Genomic DNA, 24,546 nt, shown 5'->3' with positions numbered 1-24,546 from the left:
ACATACTTAATTGAAAAATCCTTAACTGATGCTTGTTCAGCTTTGGGTTTTGGTTTTTTTGTTTGTTTGGGGGTTTTTCCCTAAAAGTTGATAGTTTCTGTGACATTCTGAATACACAGTAGAAGTTAATATTCTTTCATTGTTAATGGGATTAAAGATGTAAATGCAAAAATGTTTCTAGGGGATTCTGGAATATGCAAACAACATAAATAGCTAGACATGAAAAGGGGTTTAGTTACCAGTAATACAGGTTGTTTCAAAGATGAATACAACGTAGTCCATTCATAAAGGAATTGGACTGTATTAGATACCATGCACCACAGGCATCTGCAAAGCATAGTGAGTCAGATTTGTTGGCTTACTACATGATAAAAATATCCTCCACTGTGAAATTAATTTTGTGTTGAAGTAGAATAAGATTTGAACCATTTAACTGTGCTAAGCACATCGGCCTGTTCAATATACTCCAGTATACTCCATGTCAATTACTAAGCACAATTCTCATTTTCATTGAGCATTATATTAGTAACAATGCATGATTTGCCCTGCTACTTTCGTCTTATTCTGCATCAAGATTGTTCAAGATAGCTTAAATTTAAGACTTTGGATGATATAGATAGATGGGTAATATAGATGGAAGAGACCCACAATGCCATCTGCTCCAGCTCTTGCAAATGTAGAATTGTTACTTGCCATACATCTAAGCTGACAAAGTAACTTTTAGCAGGTTTTTTGATTTATTAAGCATTTCAGTTCTTGTTATCCTGTATGGAGTCTGTCACTCCAGCATTGATCATTTCACTGTCAGTCTGAGTAGGGAGTCTGCACTGTGCATCATCTCCTATTTTAATTCAGAAGGTACTCAATTTCCCCCCAATTCTTGTTTAATAACATAAGCAGATTCCTTTCTGTACAGCGGTGTGTTATAGTAATAAAATAAATACCACAAAATCACTGATGAGGTGAAAATTGAACTTTCCCTCTCTGTGCAGCCATGTGGGTAAAAGAGTAATTGGCTTGGATAATAACTTTCATTCTTACAACCCCAAATCTAAATGAGCATCTCATTGATACATCTGCTCATAATTACTATCAAAAGAAGAGAATATATTGTGCAGATAAATGAATTAAAGCGCTTTTAGTGCTTTCATAAAGTAATACAATTGTTTAATAGTTCAAATAAACATCTAATGATTTTTAAACTTTTTATAGCATATTTTGCTTGTGAAAAAATAGAATTGTCATAAATTTATTTTTACATTTATACAAAAGAAGTATCAGTAGAATTCTTGTGTATAAATGTGTTTATTTGGATCATACTATGTAAAGGAGCTTTTGTATTCCTGTATCCATGCAATGGGAATTAAGCATATACACCACCAGGCTCCCAGCTTCTCTGAATTACCTTAGTTCTGTTGACTTCTCTGGTGTTAGATTAGTTTCTGTCATTTGAGTATTCTTCGTTATTCAGCATAAACCCTCGTGGGTGCAGAGTCTAGTTAGCAATGTTACTACAATAAAAGTGTTGGGAGATACTACTACACTTGATACACATCCAGGTGTAAACTAAAGCACATGCATTAAGATGAACCCAAATGTTTTCAACCTAAGAAACTTTAGCAAAGATATATGGCATTGCTTCTGGCTTTTATAAAAAAGTATGTGCTTTAGATAATACTTATAACAAGAAGAAACTTTTAAAGTTTTTTCCTGTCCATTGGGATTTAAATCAGAATTTATATTAGCAAAATAGTTGAATCCATTCCATGCAGATAACACAGTACATTAAGAAACTACTATGTTTTAATTCTTATTACTATAAGGATTTTTTATTTCCTCACTTACTTATAAGTGCGTGCTCTATCTGCATTGAATCAATGGTCCATAACTGATCCAAAGAAGCTGTTCTGGTCCATGAGGTCAATGATTCCTGAATTAAAGTCTCTGGCAAAGATGGCCAGGGTAGATTGGATTCTTATTATCATCTCTGGGAAGAATGCACATGTAACACCCTCCCAATAGATATGGTGTATATAAAACATTTGTTGTAATACAGGTAAATGGAATTCTCAAATGACCTGTGTTAATCAAATGAGTCAAACCTGATTGTCCTTTCCACTCAAAATTTGACTCAAAGGCACACAAATTCAAAAATGTCAGAGCTTGTAATAGAATTAATAGGAACAAATCTTGGCAAAAGCATATATGTGAATAATGGTTGTACGCCTTGCTATATTTTCTATCTAATCAAAAGGTGTTTATTCATTGTTTGCCCAGTTCTATGTGGATAGTCAAATAACATGAATTATCATCATTTTGCAAATTTATGAATGTTAGCCAATGCCTGCTTATAAACACTTCTGTTTTAGTGCAGTTATTTTAAGACTATGCTTGTTATATATTTCAGCAGCAGGTGGAAATGGATATGAAAATTATGCTTGACCCAGAGAACATCGATAATAAAGCTGTTCTAAAACAACAGAACTATGAGACCAGACTGCCACTTATAACTAAGAAAAAATCTGCTCCTGTAAGTAACTTATTTAATGGGCTTATTATATGCATTACTTTTCACTATTGAAGTTAGTATGTATCAGACCTAAATAAAAGATGTATTTTAAGTGAATGTACCTCATAATTTCCTACTTTCTGACACTGATATGTAATGATCAAAATGTTTTGAGTGATAATACTGGGGAAAACAACCCTGTAGCCTAACAGGTTTAGGTCGCAAGACCCCAGTCCACAAAAGCATGAGTGTAACATGGAAATATGCATGGTAAGTAATTGCAGTAAAATCAGGGAGTGAAGATAACCAAATTGGAGCTTGTGGAGTTATTAGGACCTGATCCAACAAACAAAGAAGAAGTAAAAAATGTTTTGCTGACAAGAGTGACCTTTCAGTTGTTCATTCTCTGACCATTTCTTAAAAAGACAAGAATGCATTCCATTTTCAAATGACAACGGGATTGTTAGGAGTAAGTGAAAAATGTTTGTACTTTGTTTTGATGCTCTTTTTAATCGACTTTTTTTGAAAAAGCAATCCTGCCACATGATTGGTGACCCTGACCAGAAATCAGTGTCACAGAATCAAAAAAATAGAGGTTATACTGAAAGAGAACCAGAATCCTAGAGTGACTACATAAATTTAGCTGTCACTTACCTCTTGTATTTCTGACACTGTTTGGGAGGGAATGTTGAGTTCTACTTCTTATCTTCATGCTGGGAGCACTTAGTTTGAAAGGTGAGGGACAGATTCAGATCCTTCCTTTCCATATGAAGATATTTCTATGTCTTCTAGATCCCAGGTGTGTCCTCACTGTTAAGCTACAAAGTATTCTGAAGCACAGCCTTTCTTTTTTATCTAGTTAAGCTGTTTCCCTTAGTGCAAAGCAATTATCTACCAAAGCTGAGACTGAGCACTTCCACAACACTCTAAGAGTACCCTGACTAGTGGCCATCAAATCACTCTTCTCTATTCTTCTCTCTGGTCTGTGAATGTTATAATTGTGCAAGATTACATTTTGATTCTTCCAAATTTCTGTTCTGCAATTGCTGTTCGTCTTTAAACAAATGAGCATGAAGATGACATTTTCTGCAAAGTATGCATTTAAAAAATTTAATAGGCACAGGCATCCCTCCAAAGATCAATTATGTTTACAAATTTAGCACAGCATTGTGGTCTACATGAAAGTATATGCCCAATAGTCTCAGACAAGGACGCTCTTCTACAATTTAATTTATGTAATAGAAGCATTATTCAGCAATCCCAGTGCTATGAGTGATGTTCTAGGATATTTGGTTTTAAGCAACATAAACAGAATCTATGAATGGCACAGTTGCAAGCTGCCATTTATAAAAAATGATTTTTGGAAGCTGTTGCCCAGACTAAGAGGTGATTTGTCTAACCCTGTGATATAGAGTTAATTAGAAAAAAGCATCATGGCTAATAGCTTTTTAGAACCACTCTAAAACACTCACAGAGAGGAATATTGTACTACTGCAGAGAGCCATGCGTTTTACCACTCTCACTGAAATATACTGATCAGAGAAAACTTCTTAATGTTGACTTAAATTACAAACATTTAGTGTAAATTAGTCAAGCTCTCTGATACATATTTACAGTTGCTAAGGAACTATTTATGACAGGGAGATAGGCTGAAAAAACAAGTAGGTATTTCCTATCTCTAATTTATTATTTTACAAGTTTTCAAATCCCGTGACACAATGTCTGTTTTGAAATGTTCTGGCTTCATTGGGGGTAAAATTTTTGCAGTTAGATTTGCAAAATCCACTATTGAGATTGTGAATTAAGGCATTTTTGTTAAATGTGATCTATACTAGCACTTAGAGGAATGAGAATTATAGATCACTAATAGTAACTAAAATCGGTATCATTGCAGGTCTAAAATTTTATGGTCTTTACTTTTGAAAAAATAGTTCTTGTAGCTACTTTAATTGTTAAGTTAGATGCTATGTACCCTGTTTTTACTAATCAGCCATTAGAGGGCAATATTTGTACGCACACTTGCGGGCACACACGCATATACCATGTACATGCCCTAGATATGTGCATAAGTTCAAAGATTATCTCAAAAAAAAATCAGTGGCAGAAGGACTCTTATTGAAGTAAATTAAAAACTAATTGCTTGGTTAACTGCATTCAGGTTTTTTCCAAGAGTTGTCAGCATCTGAGTTTTCAAGGAGACCTGAGCATTTAAAAATGTGATGAAATTAAAAACACACTGGTTTTGAGGTGACTAGATGGGTCAAGCAGAAATCTACACAGACTTTTTATTATCCTGCCATTTGAGTAGTTTGGAAAATTATTAGTAAGGATCTCATTGTTTCATGAAAAATGTCATTTTTTTTCTTGCTCTTTTGGTATTATTAAGTTGCTGATGCTGTATTTTATGATAGAAACGAAGAACGATTAATTATTGCCCTTTTGTACCTTTTTGGGTCTGATAAGCACTAATGCTTCATCCTCTGTAAAGTTCTGTAGTTATTTTAAAATGAGGACTGTAAGTCTGATTGAAACACCATGGGCAGACTGGGCATCACTTTTATTTTGCAGGCTATATCTGGATAACAAATGAAAAATGATGAGGAGATAATTATTAAATATGTATACTTCCCATGGAGTATCTAGCAATACAAATAATAATCTGAATTGCAGCAAAAATAATTCTCACATACTGCTGCAACGTAGAAAAGATTCACAACTATACCTTTCATTTTCATAGGACTGCTGTTCTTTTATAGAATTATACTGGCACTTTTTGGTCCTTGTTTTCTTATAAATGTATATTATACTGTAAACTTAGGAACCTTTTAAATTATTCATGAGGTAGAATTTAATATGGTGATGATTTCTAGCCTTTATGAGTTGCATCTTATATAGTGTGGCTCTAATGGTGATGGCAGTGATTCTGTGTTGTGGGGGGGGTTTCTTGTGGTTTTTTTTTTAAGCTAACTTATTTGAGCACAACCATTCTAATCATATCCTCAGTTATTCATTCTTTATTCAGTCTTTGCATCATGCTTATCACTGAAAGTCTATTCATTTCCAAAATTAAAAAGTAAGGCAAAACAGGGCAATTATTTTTATTTCAAGTGACTAGAGTAAGTTGTAGAAGCAAAACGGGTCTTTTGGTCCTCCAGACCTGATTGTGTTTTAAACCTATGCATGTGGCTATAATTACAGTCAAAGCATAATTTGGCAGTGGTAGCAGAATGAGACTTAAACAAATCGATGTTACACTATAGTAATTCAAAATAAGCTTGTTGCATTTGTATTATGGTATGTAATCATAATAAGCAGCACAGTGAATTAATAAAATCTTCTTGTCACTAAAAATAAAAAGGAAATAATTGGTGAGATGGAGTTAACTTAACAGATGACTATAGTCAGCATCCTTTCAACCTAGAAATGGGAATGTGAAGGTCACCCCCATCTCAGATGACAAACGTAGAACATTTTGTTGGTAAACAAATTAATCTTTTGAAAGGTCACCATTTGTTTTAAGTTTTTATCCAGTTCTTGTCATCTGGAATTGGAGATTGACTGTCATTTTGCTAGGTAGGGGTGCAGCTGAAGCTGCTGAAGCTGTTTCTGTACATATCAGCATTCCTTGACAAAACTTGGTGCCTGATTGTGATGCTATGGGCTGCTGGTTTACAGCTGTCTCCGGACAAGAATGGAGGCCCACCCCTGAATTCCAATAAGTTGGTCCTGCATATTCTGCCTCGTGTAAGCTGGCCCTTTGCCCACAAGTAAAATGTATTGTAGTTCAAGCCAGCAATTATCTGTCTTACTTCCTCCTGTGCTGCTTCTGTTGCCTTTTTCAAAAAGCAGATGTGGGATTCACCAAAGTTCTCCATCTATTCTCTTTTGCACCTGTTACGGCAGAATTTTGATAGAGGTAAATTTCTGGGAGAGCTAGCAGTAGGCTATGAAACAAACAAAGCTTCAGTTTTCCAATGGAAAACTGTCGGTTCAGAGCCATCTCTGATTACTTTAAGAGCTTAAAGTAGGTAAGAATAACATAAGACCTGTTGTTAAAGATGCCTAGTTGCTCCCTAGTGAAGGTTTAATGTTGGGCTTTCCAATTTAAATAGGACTTTATTTCTGCAGGTAAACAAAACCTGAGGGAAATAAGGTGTGTTAATATCTTAGTATTACATCTAAGGGAAACTGCATCAATCATTAGGTAGATAAAATGCTGGACTATGTAAATCGGAATGAGAAGGACAAATTTTAATTTTCTATACAGTTTTCCAATTCAGAAATCTTCTTGAATAAAAAGACAGCCAGTCATAAAAATTGTTCATGTTTTAAATCTATTACAGAGACTGTTACAAATTTGATTCGTCTGACTTGAAAATAGTTCCACTGACACTGGTGAGAATTTGTCCTTTACTTAGCATTCACTGTTTCTGCACTGAATACCATATGCTGGTTCTTAGACTTCCAGGACCAAAATTATTTGCAACCAGAGTTAAATGCTTTCTTTTATTTGCTCTTTATTACTAAGATGATTTGGCTCAGTTGTCAGAACAAGATTCTTTTTCGTAATAGAAATTGATAGATGATGGAAGTGTGAGTGAAACTGTTCCTTGATGCTGCTTCCTTGCAAAATCCTTGTGTAAATCAACACAGGAAAAATACATCTGTTTAGACTGCAAGGCTGTGAAGTTATAAAATGCAATGAAATTCTACAGTAATTCTCATCTAGACAAAACCAAAGCTGACCTGATCTATTGTGGGTAGCAGACTCAAGACTGGACTTGGTGTCCTACAGAGATCCCTTCTAACCACATTTCTATTATTTCTATGATTCTGTGATTGAAAGCAAAGAGTGAAAATCACTTTGCACTTCTGCCTTTACTCCATTTGAGGGTTTTTTTTGGTCTGAAGTGATTTTCTGCCATTGCTTAACACTTAGATACCTCCTTCTCCTGTGTGAAGAGCGGACTCTGTTAATTTCTAACGCTTAGGGGACAGGCCCATTGAACCCTTTCAGTATACTTCCATACTGACATAGAAATTATTTCAGAATTAGGTATTAAAGCAACTTTGCATCTTTCTTTAAGTTTGTCTACACCACACTTTCTTAGCTTGCTTATATAATATCATGATGAGGTAGCTTTAAAAGCCTTGCTAAAGTCAAGGTAAGTAGTGCTTACTTTTTCTCCCCTGTTCACAATGCTTGCTAATCTGTTGTGGGAAAAAATTGGATTGATCTGACAGATTTGATCTTGACAGGTTCAAGTCGTTCATTGATTTGTTACTTTCCAGATGTTTATAATTAGCCTGTTTTGTTACTTGAGAATTTTTCCAAGTATCGTAGTTAAACTGGTAGGGCTAGTCAATGCATCCTTTGTCCCTTTCTAAAGATAAGCACTATGCTATTTTCCAGTCTTCTAGTGTATTTTCCATTCTAGAAGAGTTCCACCATCAGTTCTGAAATTCCTTTAGACAGTTCTTTAAGTATGTTTAGAGTGTATTTCATCAGGACCAACCGATTTCAAAACCTCTGAACACTATCTGATCTGTTTTGCCCTTAAGTTAGCCTGTGATCTCTTCCCTTTTACACTACAATTAAGTGAGTTAATTCTATTCATAAATAGCTGCTTTTTTAATGATAGTTATGAACATACTTAATTATGTCATTTTTTTATTACCCAGAGATTTCTTTCTACTTGCATGTCGTTTTGTCTTACCTGTTTAAGCAAATCAGAAGTGGTCATCAATACACCCATCTTCTGTTGTCTGTATGCTTTTATTTTCTTGTGAAATTAATGAAGAACATAAGATTTATCAAGTTTGGTAATTTGCTATCCCTCCTATCCTGCTTCGTCTCTGGCATAGTTTGAGCTTGTTTCTCTAGTACTTTTTATTTGTGGAGCAGATAGTTCAGCAGAGTTCCAATTTCTTCCAATTAGATTTGCCTTCTACAAGCTCTTCCCTGCTAGTTTCCTGAGCATAAGGAAAACTGACCTTAGTTCCATTATTTATTTCACTGTGCTTCCCACTTCCCTGTGTAGGGGTTATGAACTTTGTAAATCAAACCTTGTTAGGAACTTAAAGAAAAATATAAAGGTAGATGGCAATTTGGAGAAGATAATCATGAAATGATAGATTACTGTTACATATCTTTTCTACCATTACTATCAAGCTCTGTGATTTCCTGATATTTACTTACAAATCTCATCTACCTAACCTTCTGGGTTCATAAACTGTAGTTGTTTTTATACAGGATAGTACTCATCTTCTCTCTGTATTTAATACTAGTCTCTGTTCTTTTACTGGGGGAAAACCATAGTTATAAACATATTTTCAAAAAAGTTGTTCTAGTTAAATATTGCTGTCTAGGTAAAAAGAAAACAAATGGAGAACTAATCAGCAAATCCCTGTGGTGTTACAACAAGTGCCCTATTTAAAATGAAGCAAAAAGAAAAAAAAAATCAAGTGGGAGCGGTTTATCCACAGGAGAAAAACACTTTAGAAAGGGTAATAGAATTGTTTTTCTCATGTCCCAGGTTAATTACACTCAGAAGCACTTGAAATGGAAAAAATAGTTTTTCAGCACACTCCAAGCATATTTTAAGGCAAGTAAGCCTTAGCCTGCGCTGCAAATGAAGTGCTTCCTTCCAGCCCTGTAAAATTGTGTTTTAAGAGTCCCTGTGATGAAGCAGACTGTGTGCTGCCTTCAGTAAAGCATCCTTGCTGAATCATAATCTTCATAACAAACTTCACTAGAAGATGTTATTCATACAGGAAAATGTTTGAGGCTCCAGTCACCTTGCAGCAGTAGCGGTTGCTTGGGTTCCCCTCTTGCCAGAGGGGAAGCAGGTGAGGTGCCTACGGGTTAGTGTTGTATAGGGTGTGATCCTGTGCTTCCATGGTGGTTTGGTCTGTCTACACTTTAAACATTAAATGCTAGTTAGGTGCTGCTGGTTCTGGAATACATGGTATTAAATTCCCTAGATTTTGTGTTTATGCCATAAAAACTGTAGGTGTGAGTAAAAGTTTTAAATTGCGCTGACATTAAACAGATGGAGGTCTATTGACAACATTTTTAAAAGATCCAATCTTTTAAATATCTTTTTAAGTTAAGTTACTGAATAATGATAATAAAACTATATAATTATGCTCAAACCAAACCTTTTTCTTGCAGTATTTAATATTTATGATGTTTAAGGTCTTATTTTTGTAATTGAGTTGGTGTAATTTTAGTGCAGATAACTGAAGGATGACAGCATTTTGTCAACTTCTGCTTTGATTGCTCACTGAAGTCTTCAAGAGGGCAGGTAATGCAGCAAACAGGCTGCTGGAAGAACATAGCAGAAGGCTGTGCAGACTGGGTGGAATTTTCATAGGTAACCATTCTGGGTTAGCTCCGCAGTTCTGCCATGCCGCCCTGTATTCCATAATGAAGTGAATCACAGTGGCACTGTGCAGTGTAAATGAGAGCTTAAGTTACATTACAGTTGCATCTGTCCTTATTTTAACTTGACACCTGCCCTGGACTTTATAGAAATTAAAGAATACAGCAAAGAAGAATTGAATATTTATCTCCAGTTAAAAAAAACACCAAACCAAAGCAAAAAAACCCCACCAAAACCCCAAAAAACCTCTAGGCGGCTTTTGAACTCGTACCCTTCACCTGAATTGCTTTTCTTTGTAGCTTATTACATCTCTACAAACACAAATGAAATATGTATGTTTCACAGTGTTGTTTATCATCGCAAAACTGCTGGGATTTAAACTAGGATAAAACTGACCAATAGTAAAGTCAGTGCTGCTTTACTGGTACAATAGCAATAGCCTGAAAAAGGAGTCACTATTTAATTAAATTTCTTTCATTTTATATATTTTTGGGGGTCCTCAACAAACTGCTGGAGCTGAGAGTGAGTAGAAAAGTGTGGTTTATTATACCCTTTTCTCAGTATCAAGCCACTTATATGCCAGCTGGTATAAAGTTAATCTTTGTTTTATGCGTATCGCTATTTTCTTGGAATGCAAGGATGTGAAGATTCATACATCTAGATCCCTTAAAGCATGATGCTTCATAATGGCCATAACTAAAATGAGTGCCTATGATTTCTCTGAAAGATTCTCTATTATGATAAAGCGTACATATTTTCTATCTATCTAATGTTTCCTGTGGACAATGTTATTATACAAATTGGGAGGAAAAATTACAATAATTTATTTTGATCTATCTCATTTCCCTGGTAGGATTATAAGTAGTTCTTTAGAATGGCTTAGCCCTTTCTATAAAGTTGATGGTTGATGTTATTCACTAATTACGGCACAATAGTGCTCAAAGAGCCCAATCATGGCCTGGATCCTATTGTTCTAAAAGCTGTATACAAGCATGATAATCAGTCATTAAAATCTAGTATTTTAAACCAGAAAGTCCCAATGTGTGCCATAACAGGTAAATATTATTCCCATTTTGCAGAATTAGAAATATTTCCTATCTTTATTATTATATGTATTTAATATTAATTTTAAGGTGTCATCATTCATAATGAAATAATTTTTAAAAAAGAAAATTAAAAAATTTCCACTATGTGGCATTATGTTGTCTTCCATGTAGCTCATAAGTAGGGTTCAAGCATGACTGTCCAATGTAAGAATTTCTAACCATTAGACTAATGAAGTAACTGGTAACAGATTGTCACCCACAAAAGCATAGGGCATTTTTAAAATTTGGTTTCACAGCTATTTGCTGACTAAAGATGAGACTAGAATCTTGAGCTCCACTCCAGGTTGTGAGGGACGTATGTACTGTTGCATTCAAACCTGTCTGCTTCCTTTTCTCAGCCTGCCCCAGTCTCCCCTTTTCCCATTTTTGACTTGCCCCAGTCTCTGTTCCTTCAGTCTGTCTTCTGAGACTGCTTCCAGAACACATCCTAGTCTTACCTGCCTGATTCTCTGCCAGGCTCTTTGTCCAGCCTGTCCCAGTGTTCTTTCCTAGCCCTGCTGTCTTCAGGACTTTTTTCCTCATTCAATATGCCTGTTGGCTTTCCTGTTTGCTCGAAGACCCAGTATGCCCCTCCAGCTACCTTTCTTCATCTTGAGATTGATAATGTATTCACCTGTGTGCTGGCACACACTTACCCTCTTCTTTTAAACTTAGTATTTACCCTCTTCTTTCTTGTGTTTTCTGGACCCAGCATGAAAGTTAACTGGAGAACCTGTAAGCTTGCAGAGGAAGTTCTGAGCAGCATATATGAGAGCACACCCAGTCCCTAGGTAGTTTAGCTGCTAAAACTAAGAAACTTTTATCTAGATTTCTCAAAAAAAAACCCTGTTGACAGAGTGACAGAGTAGGGTTTGATAGACTAGTGTTAAATTTCCTTTTGCTTTATAGAACATGTAAGTTGAATCTTTCATGTCTCTCTAGGTTTATCATTGTCTGTCTTTTTTAGCATCAGCCAGGTGAGGGAAAACAATATAATCAGGTGGTGGCTCACTATCATCAAGTGAGAGATCTCAATGATGTTATTTCCCTAAAAGTTGCATGTGCTGTAATGCTTTAAACCCACTGAATATCTAGCACTCTGTTTCTTTAGGAGTTGAGTACAACCCACATTGCAAACGGAATAGTATATGTATTCCTAGTCAGGAAGAAACTGAGGATACTTTGGAGAGAGAAAAAAATGTTAAGATGCTAACACAGACTTTTTCTGTTTATACTACTGAAGTATAAGGTGACAATATATTCTTTTCCCTGTACAGTGCTCTGTGTGTGTGATAATAAGTGTAATAGTAAGGCACATGACATCACTGTCCCAAAGTGATGTGTGTCATTGCTTGAATTCCTGGCACTTAGAACCAGCAGGTTCTGTTTTATCAGGCAAGCACAGGTTAATTGGGGAAGTAAAGGAGCTTTAATCCCCACATTAGCACAGCCGGCATGGCACATGTTTCCACATCACATTATCAGACTGTGTCATTCCCTGCTGTCCTTGAGGAACCCTGAAACTTCAGAAGTCTGTGATACTTACAGTTCTCAGATTTCTGAGCAGTTTCATGTATTTTAATTCTATTGGTATGCTTTCCAGGGAAGATTTATTTACATATTTGAAAGTGCTTCCTTTTTTTTCCTGGTAACTTGCCTGTATGTGTATTTTATGTATTTAAAGACTGTTCTGTCAAGAAATACTATGTTTATGCTATACTCATTAAAACTGAGTAAACTTCTTGTGATTCCTTTATTAACTAGTACACTGATTTTTGCACAGCAAAAGTCAAAGATATCAATTGGGTTTAATTAACTTTATTTTAAATTACTGAAGTTATGACAGTAGACAATACTGTAACATGTTCATAAGTTGTAAAAGCAGTGCTTATACTGATACATTATTAAATCTTAATGAAGCAATTCATAGCAGAAATTGTATTTGTTTATTATTGTGGGAGTAGAAAAGTGTGTCTTTGCAAATCCCCCATTTCCCTTTGTTAAAAGAAGATTCTGTCTCTTCCTAGATGTGTACTCAGAAGACAGTGAAAGGTCATACAGTTAGCAACCTGTGGGACTTGCCTGCCTCTCACTACGTGGATTCTCCCTTACCCCTGTTAGAAGATACAACAAAAGGTGCGTACCGAAGGCCACCTGGGTACTGTTGCCACCAGATGTATGCTACATAGGCAGTGTTGTTTGCAGTTTGGAGCAGATACCTGGTAATCAAATTTTCTGGCACCTCAAAACCTGTAAGAATTATGATCTCAAATGTTGCAAAGGGTAGAGATCTACTTCAGACTACTATACTCCATGTGGTAGCTAACTTAAGACATAGCATATGTTATGTTGAACATTCCTCCCCGAGTTAGTTATCTTGTAATTCACAGAGTTCAGCTGCTGCTGGAAAGAACAGTGTGCAATGGAGGGTTCTTGTATGACTAAATACCATGGTCAAAATAAACTGTCATGATTAATGTCTGGTTATTAATCATTCACTTTTAACTATGTCTGCACTTGGACTATTTTAGCAATGAGCCCATACTCATGATTACATTGTGGTTTACAAAAGTGTATTCTCCTCCATTCTACATATTAAATTGCCATGGTACAAGCATATAATTCCTTCTCAGAATCAGAACCATTACAGTATCTTTCATGTAGTTGTCAATTTTTATAGGCAAAGTTCACCTTCCTTGAAGGTAAAATATTGAAAGATGCAAATCTTTCAATAAAAGATGACTGCTGCTTTTCTAGTTTTGATTTAGAGTTGGGAGAAGTTGGGTCTGTCTTTGTTTAATTCTTTCTTTATTGCTACTAATTTTTTTCTTTCATAGCTGGAATATATATGAATTGTAGAGTAATGTTATCTTTTTGTAGGTATTCTGAGCCTAACTGAACCAAGACTCATCCCTCCAGCAGCAAAGATAACTCTCCAGACACCTCCTGTTTTATCCAAAGTGGCACCTTTCCGTGAATTTCACAGGCAGCACAAGAAATCAGTTGTAGGTGAGTACAAAGGGTTAATAACAACCATCAACTGCACCTCCAACTTCACTTTCAGGCCCCTTGTTTTATCTTACAAGGAAACAGCTGTCTAATGAGCATTCACTCAAATTCTTAAGAATACTAAGTGCATAAAGATGTATATGAGCATCCTGTGTCTTACAGCTGAATGGGAATCAGATTTCTTAAGCCCTGTGAGGATTTGGTCCCTGTTCATTTCTGAAATCCTGGTACGCTCCCACCTGTGTGTTTCAAATTCTAAGTGCCTGAGTCTGAAGCTATGACAATTGGTGGTAGTGTAAAGCTGTGACTTACATGATTTACAACAGCTCATCAAGCAACTGTTTTGCCAGTGTGATTAATGAATAACTCCTAGTAAGTGAATATACTCTGGGCAATGGGATTCTGAACAAAGGGTAGTCCAAACTGTTGTTGCTACAGCTGCTTCTGACATGTGAGGTCAGTATGGAGAAGAACATAAGCAACTTGAGCAGCGGACTCAGTAACAATCCCATAAACTTGAAAGTTCTAATGAAAAGGGGAGGTTGAAAACTAGAATTATATATGGAATAGCCTAGAGTATAAGTGCTGATATTTTGACATTGTTATCCTGGTTATGCCGTTGGCTGGCATATTACAAACTTTAGAACATCATAGATTAAAACTGAAAATTGCAACCTACTTGGACATGAGAGCAAACTGGGGCGTGCCAGTACCTAATGGTAGGTGGTAAAGTATCAATTTGATGCCATTCTTGCACTTCTAACAATGAAACCTGTGATCATTTTTTTTTCTTTGGTACAGGAGAGATTAGTAGTAGGGTGGACCCTGAGAATACAAACACCAGCATGTTTGCAAACTCAAAGGAAGCAATTTATGGCACATCTTCCTCTAGTAAAGGTAACATTGCACCACTTCCATCCAGCAGCTTCATGGTTTCAGCAAGGAATTCAAAACCGGTGTGGATGTATTCAGCTCAACAGCTGGAATCTGAGCTGCAGATTCCTTCTCAGACACAGGTATTTAGACAGTGAGGATAATAAGGGGTTTGTTCATGTTTTTAATACTGTCTTCACCAGAGATGGTTTATGAAGTGACTGTAAATCACTGAATTGGTACAGGAGGGTTTGAACCAAATCCAGTAAATAGTAAATATTGAGGTGTAATAGGAAATACTTTTTATGTTGCCAGTTTCTACTGTTGCAGGTCTTCTACCTAAATTTGTCTGGGTTTTTTTCACAGAAACTTAGAAAATAAGTCTAGAAAGGATGTTATGAGGTTATCTAGACCTCCAGGCAGAATTACCTGTACCTGTAATATTGCAGACAGATGTTTTTCTAACCTGTTCTGAAAACTTTTGGTGATAGCAACTCCACAGTCTCCCTGGGCCATCTGTTCCAGTGCTTAACTAACTATCTTTACTGTTATAAAAGAGTTTTTTAATGTCTCATCTAAATCTCCCTCACTGCAGTTAAGCAAATGTAGTGTTTCCCTTTATATTTACAGAAGACTATAGGGGAGTTTGACCTTGACTGCTTAATGCTTGCTGATTGTTCTTGATCCCCATGCAAAAAGGACTTTTTTTTATCGCTAATTATTGTGTTCCACAGCAAACTGTCTGGAGTTTTGCTTGATATTTCCAGACTTTTTGACTTTTGTGTTATTGAGGAGATCTAAAATCAAAATAAAGCAAACTTGAGAAATGGAGATCAGTGAGTTACATAAATAAAAATAATTACCTAAAACCAGTTTGCAAATAGAGCAAATGAGCTGCTGGCTAAAGTTGCCAGTAGATCTGGAATTCTGTTAAGAGGGAGGAACACTTTATTCTGAGTTTTACCCTATTTTCACTTATATGGCAGGATGATACCTGTTTTCTGGAGTAGATGGAGGCAGTCTCAGTGGAAGAATGCCATTGCAGTTACTTTCTGATTGTAGTCCAATGAATAACTGTAGAACTAAATTTTTATATTCAGTAAATCAAGTGTAGTTCCTCTGTGCAATTAATGTATTTCCTTAAAAATGCTCATAATCTTGCGTGACGTCTGAGGCCTTTATGTGGCAATGGGTTTTACAGTGTAAAGCTGGGCTAGACTGTGGTTATGATGTGTAAATCAGTACTAGTATTTCAGATGCATAAATTCCCACAGTTAAAGTAATAAACAGTAATACAGTATCATGTCTTGACCACTCATTTATGACCAGTGGCAATTACTCTTAATCTGTGGCTGTTCTTTTCCCACAGCCCCCACAAATGTTTCCACATCAGTCCTTACAGGATCTGTGCTTTGATTGCGACATTGCTGTTTACCATGGCACGATAGACCGGAAAGCTGCAGGATTTCTGGCATTCAAGCAACATTATTGTTTATCTTGGGGGAGCATTATCTTTTTTTTGGAATGTACAGAAAAGCTTCTTAAGGACTATGATGTGCCATTGGCTACAATAAACTGTAAAAAGTTGGTGGAAGTCGCATCAGACTTTGAGCTTAACGAGAATCCTACCAAAAGTGACATTCTGTCAGTGATAAAGAATCAATCAACTGTGGAAAAGATCTTAAATCGACCTGGCCAAAGGTACAAAGGCCAAGGGGGTACTGAAATGGCCGCTACAAAGATCCAAGCAACGTGGCGATGTTATCAGGCCAGAAAAGCCTACGTCCATTTCAGGCAGCAGCAGTGGGCATCAGGTGTGATCGCGGTTTCTTGGCTCTTGCGTAATCACATGGCACGTGTGAAAAAGACCCTGAAGGAATCACGTCAGAGACACCTGGAGAATTTTTACATCAGGGCCAAGGTGTGCAGTGCTACCAGCTGTTACGGCAGCACTTCTTTTCTAAACATCTCTTGCTTCAGTGATTGCAATAAGCTGTTTCCATTTTTTCCCCCTTTAACCGTTCACTTGTCCAAGTATCATATTTCATCTTTCATCAGCAATTCAGCCTTTGTGGCTGCAAAATCTGTTGCAGTGTTTCTATGGAAAATGTCCCTTCACTTTGAGTTCAGTAGTTCTGTCAGAAAATCAATGTTTTAACTGCATTACCTTAGTTCCTTATATATACCTTGTGGCACTTAATTTGCAGAAAAAAAAATCCCTCTCTTGTCTACATTCCTGTCACCACTTTGTCAGAAAGTATTTAAGTTTGCAGACAGCCTCTTAATTAGTGCTCACAATTTCATTTATGTTTGCTTTCTTTTTTTTTTCATTCATATTCTGTTAATTAAGTGAGCAGCCTCTAATCTTCCCCTGCCAGTAGCTTCATGTAGCCACCTAATTAAATTAATTGGGGAAGATGTTTTAAGTATGTAATTAAATCAATTAATATAATTTATGCCTGGCTTAACTGTACAGTGGAAAAACAGCTGAAGTTTGACTAGATGAATCCACTACAGCTTCCTGTCACTGATCAATGCTCTTCTTGATTTTTAGCATCTGGCAGCCAACTGGAATCGCATCAGGACCTCCAGGAGGACTATTATCCATATCCCATCATTAGGTATAACACTTTTGCCTGCAAATCTATCAGCAACCTCTATTACCCACCACATTATGACTCCTTGATTGAGTTCAAGGAAGGCCCCTTGTTTTATTCAAATTGGTCTCGGCAGGAAAATGTTCTCGACATGATGAGAGTAATAACACAGGGCCTTCGCTCGAAACGGCGTTTAATTTGGGGATTAAGCAAATAAAGTCATTATGTGGGGGCCGCTATTCAGTGGAGAGGTGATTTGCTGTAATTTGCTTTCATCTGTATGAAATGAACTAAAAAGTTGTATTTTTCCCCCTGAAATAACAGATAATGTTTTCAGTCTTCTTTAATGATAGGAAAACATGGGCCTGTGTGTGTTGTTGCTGTTACAGCAATAAGCCAGGATATTGCTTGTACACTGTTTTTAATCAAATGTGCAGTCAAAATGATAAGCTACATTCTCTGAAATTATTTAGTTCTAATTACGAGCAGATGGGATGCTTTATTTGCACCTAGGGCGCCTGAGCAAAAGGAAATGCTGTGTGAACAAGAATAATTAAGAAGTTGAATAGTGGTTTTTGCGCTTAAATAATCTGCAGTTTCATGTTAATTAGTACTAATGTAATTATTTAATTACATTTATGAATTGGGGAGCTTAAAAGCTGTTTTCTGCAATGCAATGGCGGTGTAGGTGTTCAGAAATTACAGAATATGATTTCCTGGGAATTTCTAAAATGCACTGATAATCTCTTAAAGCATGAAATCCTGTCAAAATGCTTGTAACTTGATTTATAATTTGTACTTACATAGCAAATTAATTGACCTGAGAGATTCAGGATTTCATAAAGTGACTTGGTTAAGACCTGAATTAATGAAGACTGTAAATAAGTTTTAAGTTCTCAATTTTGGAGCCCAGATAGCCTTTCATTTCATGATTCTGCTGACTGTTTAACATAAATATGTTTGATGAACAACTGAGTTTAATTACACCTCTGTCTTAAAAGTCTCATGTGGATATGCTACGTTAAATCATGTGACTGAATTCTACTTTAAAGCAGGATCGTTTAAAAATAATTTATACATTCCACTGTTCTAAACTGGTTGAAGATGTGAAGGAGAGCATTTGTGCAGGAAAAAGCAAATATTAATTAGGTGTGTGCATTCAAAAGTTAACAGAGTCATTGCACAACAGGTGCATTCAAAGTTGTTTTGATTACACTGAGATGTTTTTAATACAAACTAACAAAAAAATTAATTATGTCCTTGTTCCTCTGATGGATTTGTAGCATGCAGTGGAATTAATAGAAGTTCTTAAAATTATTTCAACTTAAGTGAATTCTAAAATTCTAGTGAAATTCCACTTCATTTAACACTTCACCTGGAGCCCAGGCCCCAATACTGTAACATGCTTTGTGCAACCTTCTGCTGTAAATACAGGATTTTGTATATGCATGCATTGGAGGCTGCAGTATTCAAGTGGAAATTTTCCCTTAATGAGGAAGTAAGTAGTAAAGATAATTTGAGTGCAGATGTTTTCTTAGAAAATTAGGATACCTATTTAAGTAGGGCATGGAAAACAGTATTTTATGCCCTCCAAAAGAGGGATTTGAAAGTGCTGTTTGAAAAAATTATTCATGCTTGTTGTTATTAAATGCGTCGGCTATATCAAGAGGTTTAGTAGAGTTCCATAGGGTTTTTACATGAGTTAAATAATGATAAGCATTTAGCTTATTAAAATGTAATGTAAATATATGGCATTTTTTTCTTTTGACATGTTAAGGTTGAACTGATTTTGAGAAACAGCAACATAAAATGTCGAAGAAATTGACCAAATTTGGTTTTATATCACTTTAAGAACAGCTTACATTTAAAATTTGAAAAGATAAAAACATAAAGTCTGTAAACTAAAAATCTTTAAAATATAAGAATAGAAATAATTTAAAATATTTAATTGTTCTGCTCCTACATATTTGACCTTTAAAAAAATTTGTAAAATTTTGGGCTCATTACTGGAACACTTCCAGCTAGTAACATTTGTGTAGTTTCTTCTCAGGCCTTTTCCAGTTATGCTTTTGATCTGCCATGTCTTGTCATATTTGATTGGAAAAAGAACTGTTAAATACCCTGAAATATTTTGCCACCTTTTCTTTAGCCTTATGGAATGTTATAATTAAGAAGTCTATTTGGGCAGGAAACTGGACAATTTAAACCAGGAACATGTTGTTTCGGTCTAAGAGGACAAAAGGACAGCTGATTACAGCAGGATTTGGTTTTTAAGGCCTGAGTCTGGGTAATCATAAAAATGCTTCTAAATGACAAGAACTGGGACAGAGCACATAAACACCAAGGCAGAGAAGTAGTTTGATATGCTGATAGTGGTTTTTCTATTCGGTTTTGTAAATCTAAAATAGAGCCTGAAATTTTCTACTCACATTTCCTTGACTTCAGCTTTTAGGGCAAATGAGTCTGCTTTTTCTTCCCATGCAAGTGGAATTCCAGTAAATGGATATGGTCCATAACTGTGAATTTCTCAGCAGTCTTCATTTTCACAGCAGTTTCAGATTCATGTAAAGTTTCTGGAAATAACCCAGAAAAAGGGATAGTGAAGGGCTTAAATTATACTGCTGCAAAATAAATGTTTCCATTTATTTCACCAAAACAAAACCTTTGGATTTCTACCATAGCTAAAAAAAGAAAGTAGATTCAATTGTTTAAAGATTGTTTAGCATTTTTATGAGCTAGTATAAGGAAAAATGAATTTGAACTTTTTAATCAGGTTTACTCCCACACTCTAATGGATGAATACACTTCTGCAGTATTTGGGATTCAAATCCTGTTCCTTTTTTTAATTCAGCTACTTTGAAACGATTGCCCCATCTTTCTACCCAAATAGTTAAATGTACAATAAATAAAATTTGTCACCCTATATGACCTACTGTATATGTATCAAAACTTCCTCTTGTGTGATACATGAATCCTTTTTAAAAGCAGTTTCAGCTCAACAGTAGATGTGCCAAGTATAGTAAGAAATTTAACTATTATTTATTAGACCTGTCCCAAGCACTGGGAAGCACAAGGTGGCTGAATCCTAGATAGCTCTTTCCTCTTTCCCCTTCAGACATCACCCCGTGGTTACTTAAACTGTCACGTCGTGTCTCCCTGTACTCTGTACTGCCGCTTCTTTTTTCAAAGGCAAGTTTGAAAGCATTGCAGATTCTTTGTTGAGAGGACACTTTGAGATGAGCGAAATTTATTAAGAAAATGGCATCTAAAGGGCATTAGGTCATAGCTGAGTTTGAAAAGGGAGGTGAAAGCAGGCCCTTTACCATTTATTCATATACCTCTTATTTTAGTACTTCTATAACTCTCCCTACACTTCCCTCTGTGCAAATTGGGAGCATTGCACTGAAGTTGTTGCACATACACTACTGTAAAACTTCAAGTGAAGGAAGAAGGCCCTCAGTGTCCTTTCAGTGCCTCTGAACTGAGAAATTGAAATTTTTCAGTTCTTGCTTCCCAAGGTCAACCCTCCTGCAGACCAGCCCCACCAGCAGGCTGCCATGGTGCACTGATGCCTTGTGCAAATGAACAACCCCGTACTCAAGCACTCTGCCATGTCTGGCTTTTGTTACCATCGCTGTTTTCAGACACCATTTGGAGTTTAACTTACCCAGATTGCAGGTATAGATCAACTGAAGTAGTGGTTCTTTGAATCAAAATCGGAGCTTTGGCTTCTGGCAAATGCAAATGTATCGGAAATGTGGCATGCATTTGAGACCAAACGCTGTAGCACAAAATGTTAGTGATACATAAACCAGCTGCACATAACAAACCAGAAATGATGGCACAGGTTATAGTTGTGCTGGAACATGCAGACTATGATCGCAGTATATGTCATTCATTTGGGTTGAAGTTTGTTTAAACTGCAGGGAAAGGAATATTAAGCCCCTGCCTTCAGTAAGCGTTGTCAGATGACGCCAGGAAAGTACAGAGCATTCAAAATGTAGCAGGTGTGAGGATTAACGTGGTTCATAATGTCCATTGGAAGCTGAGTGATTCGCAAGGAGTGGATATTCCTCTCATTAAATCTAACGAGGTCATGTCAATGGGAGCTAATATATAGTGAACTAATGTTTTATTAACCTATCTAAGAAAAGCACATGTGGTAGTTGGTGTAATGCTATAGTGTATCTGCAGAACCATAGCAACATGCAAGTTTTGTTTGTTCAATTGCTAGTTTAACTCTTATCCTTTCAAATAATTACTGTTTTTCCAAGCAGTAGTTGCATGTTATTTTTCTGCCCAGATTCCGTTCTTAAAAACAAATGTGTTTTCAAGAGGACAGTTTAGTGTAGGGATACTGGCTACTTTCTACATTTGAAATTTAAATGTTTTGAGCTTGTTAGGCAGCATTGTTAGTGGCTTAAAATTGGTCCCCACCTGAGACAACAAAATGAAGCCTTGAGACTGAAGTATAAGGGATCAGAGCAAGCTTTTTTGAATTACTGTAGCTTAATATTAGAGTGGCAAAAAAAAAATCAGTATCTTTTACCTTGATATAGTTCTGCAGGTGCATGGTACCATTGTGCTAACTACAATATGTAAGTTTCACAAAAAATTACTAAAAGTGGAACTGGTGATTTCCATTTTTCTGTATTTTATTATGTTCTGCTCTCCTGTGTGCAACATGTCATTGCCACAGTCCCTTAGAATCCTGATTACTTGTAATAATTGTCCTTGTAATTTGCTTGGAAGATCCATTATTGCCGTCTTTCAAAATGAAAGCACTGAAATACTAAGCAGATTTTAGTCAAAGTAAGTTTTTCATGAGTTTCAGATGATTGCTGATGTGCAGATACATGGAAATGCAAGGATCTTGGTAGCAGATTGGTCAAGATTTTATGCTGAACACTGAATGTGAGGCTTAACTTCCGTATTGATTCAATCACAGCTATTGCAACTAGCAACTCACGTTTTGTGGTGGTGTGTGTTTGTGTATGCGCACCAATTAATTTAGAATTAGCTGAACTTCGAAATTACAGGATTAGAGATTATAGTTACAGTGGTTATGTCATTTACTGCAGTCTTTTTGAATGCAAGTATGCAGTCAGTTGGAAGTGTGAGCTCCAAATAGATAATCCAAGCTCAGGCAGGCCGCCACTCATTCATCCCCTGCAACAAAGCGATCAGATATCACCCAGACGTCTCCTTAATGAAGTGGTTTTGTTGCCTTTTATCTGTGTGAAGAACAAAATGTACCAGGATTCTTGCTTAATGATGGTGTCAGGTTTTTTTGGTGTTTAAAAAAGATCCAGAAACATAGAAGATTCAAACAAAATAGTCTGCATGTTTTAATTATAAAGCTCTATTAGGTCTGTACCATGTAGGTCTGTATTTAAAATCTCATGACATGAAAACACGGTGTTGCATCAGTTGACTAATAAAAGTAAATTCATAAAGATGATGCAATTAGTGTTATACCATGTTTGAGGGTTTTTAATACTTTTATTACAGCTTCTTTTAACCCAAAAGTCTAATTTCTTTCAAATATGTACCAGGGGTTTTCTGAATACAGTTTGTGAGGGCTTTCCCTGTTTTCCAGGATATTCCCAGTGCACCCGTGAGCATATTCCTGATCTTGCTCTCCAACAGAACATGCAGATGGGAAGGCTGTGTGACATACTGGGTATGTTATGAGCTGTTGGCTGCCTATTTTTTGATCGTTATTTGCCCGTAGTTGTGAATAAAAGAAAATGACCAGTGAGGACTTTCTTTTTGTATTAATGTTAAATACAGAGAACATATAAACTCAGAAGTAATTTATCTGCTGTGGCATTTTCTCCTGTCCAAGGTATTAAGAAGAACATGGTGATTCTTTCTGACTCTGTGGTAAAGTAAAGCAGCCTCATCCTGTGGCATGCTGAGCACCACAAATGATCAAAAGTGTTTAGTGTTCTACAAAATTAGGTAGCTAATTCTGCTAGTGTTCATCCAGGCTCATATGGAGAGAAAGATGTGCTAGAAAAGAGCAACACCTTATTTAAACCATTTTTTTTTAATTAGCAAATGAGGCAAAAGACATGCATTTAAAAGTTTTTCCTGGAATGACAGTCCTCTTTTAAGCAAAGCAGCGAATAATATTATTTGTCAGTGACCAACTTCATTGGCTCCCTGGAATGACATACTTTACATGATTCATGTATATTTCAGTATCATTATTATTTTATAAATGCCATTTAGTAAGTTTGTAACAAAAATATATTAGATCCAGAAATTTACAGTTGCCTAAAATAATAATGTAATTGCCTTTATATATTATCTAGGCACTAATATTGTTTTTCCACTGTACAGTTTTATTTTTTAATTTTTTTAACATGGGGGTGTTTTGGGTCTGTAAAATGATAATTAGAAACTTAAAGGTACAAAGGCAGCACATTAAACAGGCATTCCTTCTCACTTTAAAATCTGTGAACATGAGAACTGGTTCTACTGCAAAAATGTAAGATAGACTATGAGTAAAATACAAACTAGTTAAATATTAATACATTATTAACTAGAGGAGATGCTTTACCTGTGCCTGGCAGAAGAGCATTGATACTTACCACGTTAGTTTTCTATTTCTTTAGAATACCAGAGGATTTCCTTGCTTGTTGTGACCTCCTGTGAGTTAATCTGTCTCTGAAGCCCCACCGTGCCCAAAGGAGACTTGTATATCTCTTTACAGGGCAATGCTAAGAGTAGTAAAATGTGTTGCCACATTTTATTCAACAAATTCACTTGAGCTTGTCAATTTTTGACAGTGCAGTCCATTCAGCATTACAGCCGAGACTGGCAAGTAGTCTTTTTGTACCCTAGCTGGTAAATTTTCAGGCTTGCTTTGCAAGTCTGAGTAAATGCCTAAAAGCAATAGAGTATTGACTAACAGTTCTACTCCTTTTAATCATTTTAAGAAGTGATATGGTAATGAACTGCATTATAGAAAGGCTGTGTGGACGTTTCAGATACAGGGCTGATTGTTGGATACTGTACTACTTTAATGCTTCAGTTGAGATTCTGGCCGTACATTTTTAATGCGGGCTGTTTGCCTGCTG

General features: G+C 36.1%; 1 protein-coding gene across 1 annotated transcript in view; it reads left to right on the top strand.

The window, feature by feature from the left end:
* IQCH (IQ motif containing H) overlaps positions 1-24,546 on the top strand; it is a 72,624-nt gene that overhangs the window by 3,796 nt on the left and 44,282 nt on the right. Inside the window, exons 5-11 of the mRNA XM_055715128.1 lie at positions 2,411-2,530; positions 13,007-13,115; positions 13,860-13,988; positions 14,790-15,004; positions 16,231-16,782; positions 17,416-17,482; positions 23,058-23,141. Coding sequence (XP_055571103.1) covers positions 2,411-2,530; positions 13,007-13,115; positions 13,860-13,988; positions 14,790-15,004; positions 16,231-16,782; positions 17,416-17,482; positions 23,058-23,141 — 1,276 coding nt within the window. The remainder of the gene's footprint in view (positions 1-2,410; positions 2,531-13,006; positions 13,116-13,859; positions 13,989-14,789; positions 15,005-16,230; positions 16,783-17,415; positions 17,483-23,057; positions 23,142-24,546) is intronic.

The sequence above is a fragment of the Falco cherrug genome, chromosome 7 (genome assembly GCF_023634085.1).
Source record: "Falco cherrug isolate bFalChe1 chromosome 7, bFalChe1.pri, whole genome shotgun sequence".
Classification (NCBI taxonomy): Eukaryota; Metazoa; Chordata; class Aves; order Falconiformes; family Falconidae; genus Falco; species Falco cherrug.
The sequence above is the reverse complement of the archived record's forward strand: the minus strand, read 5'-3'. Positions and strand labels throughout refer to the sequence as shown.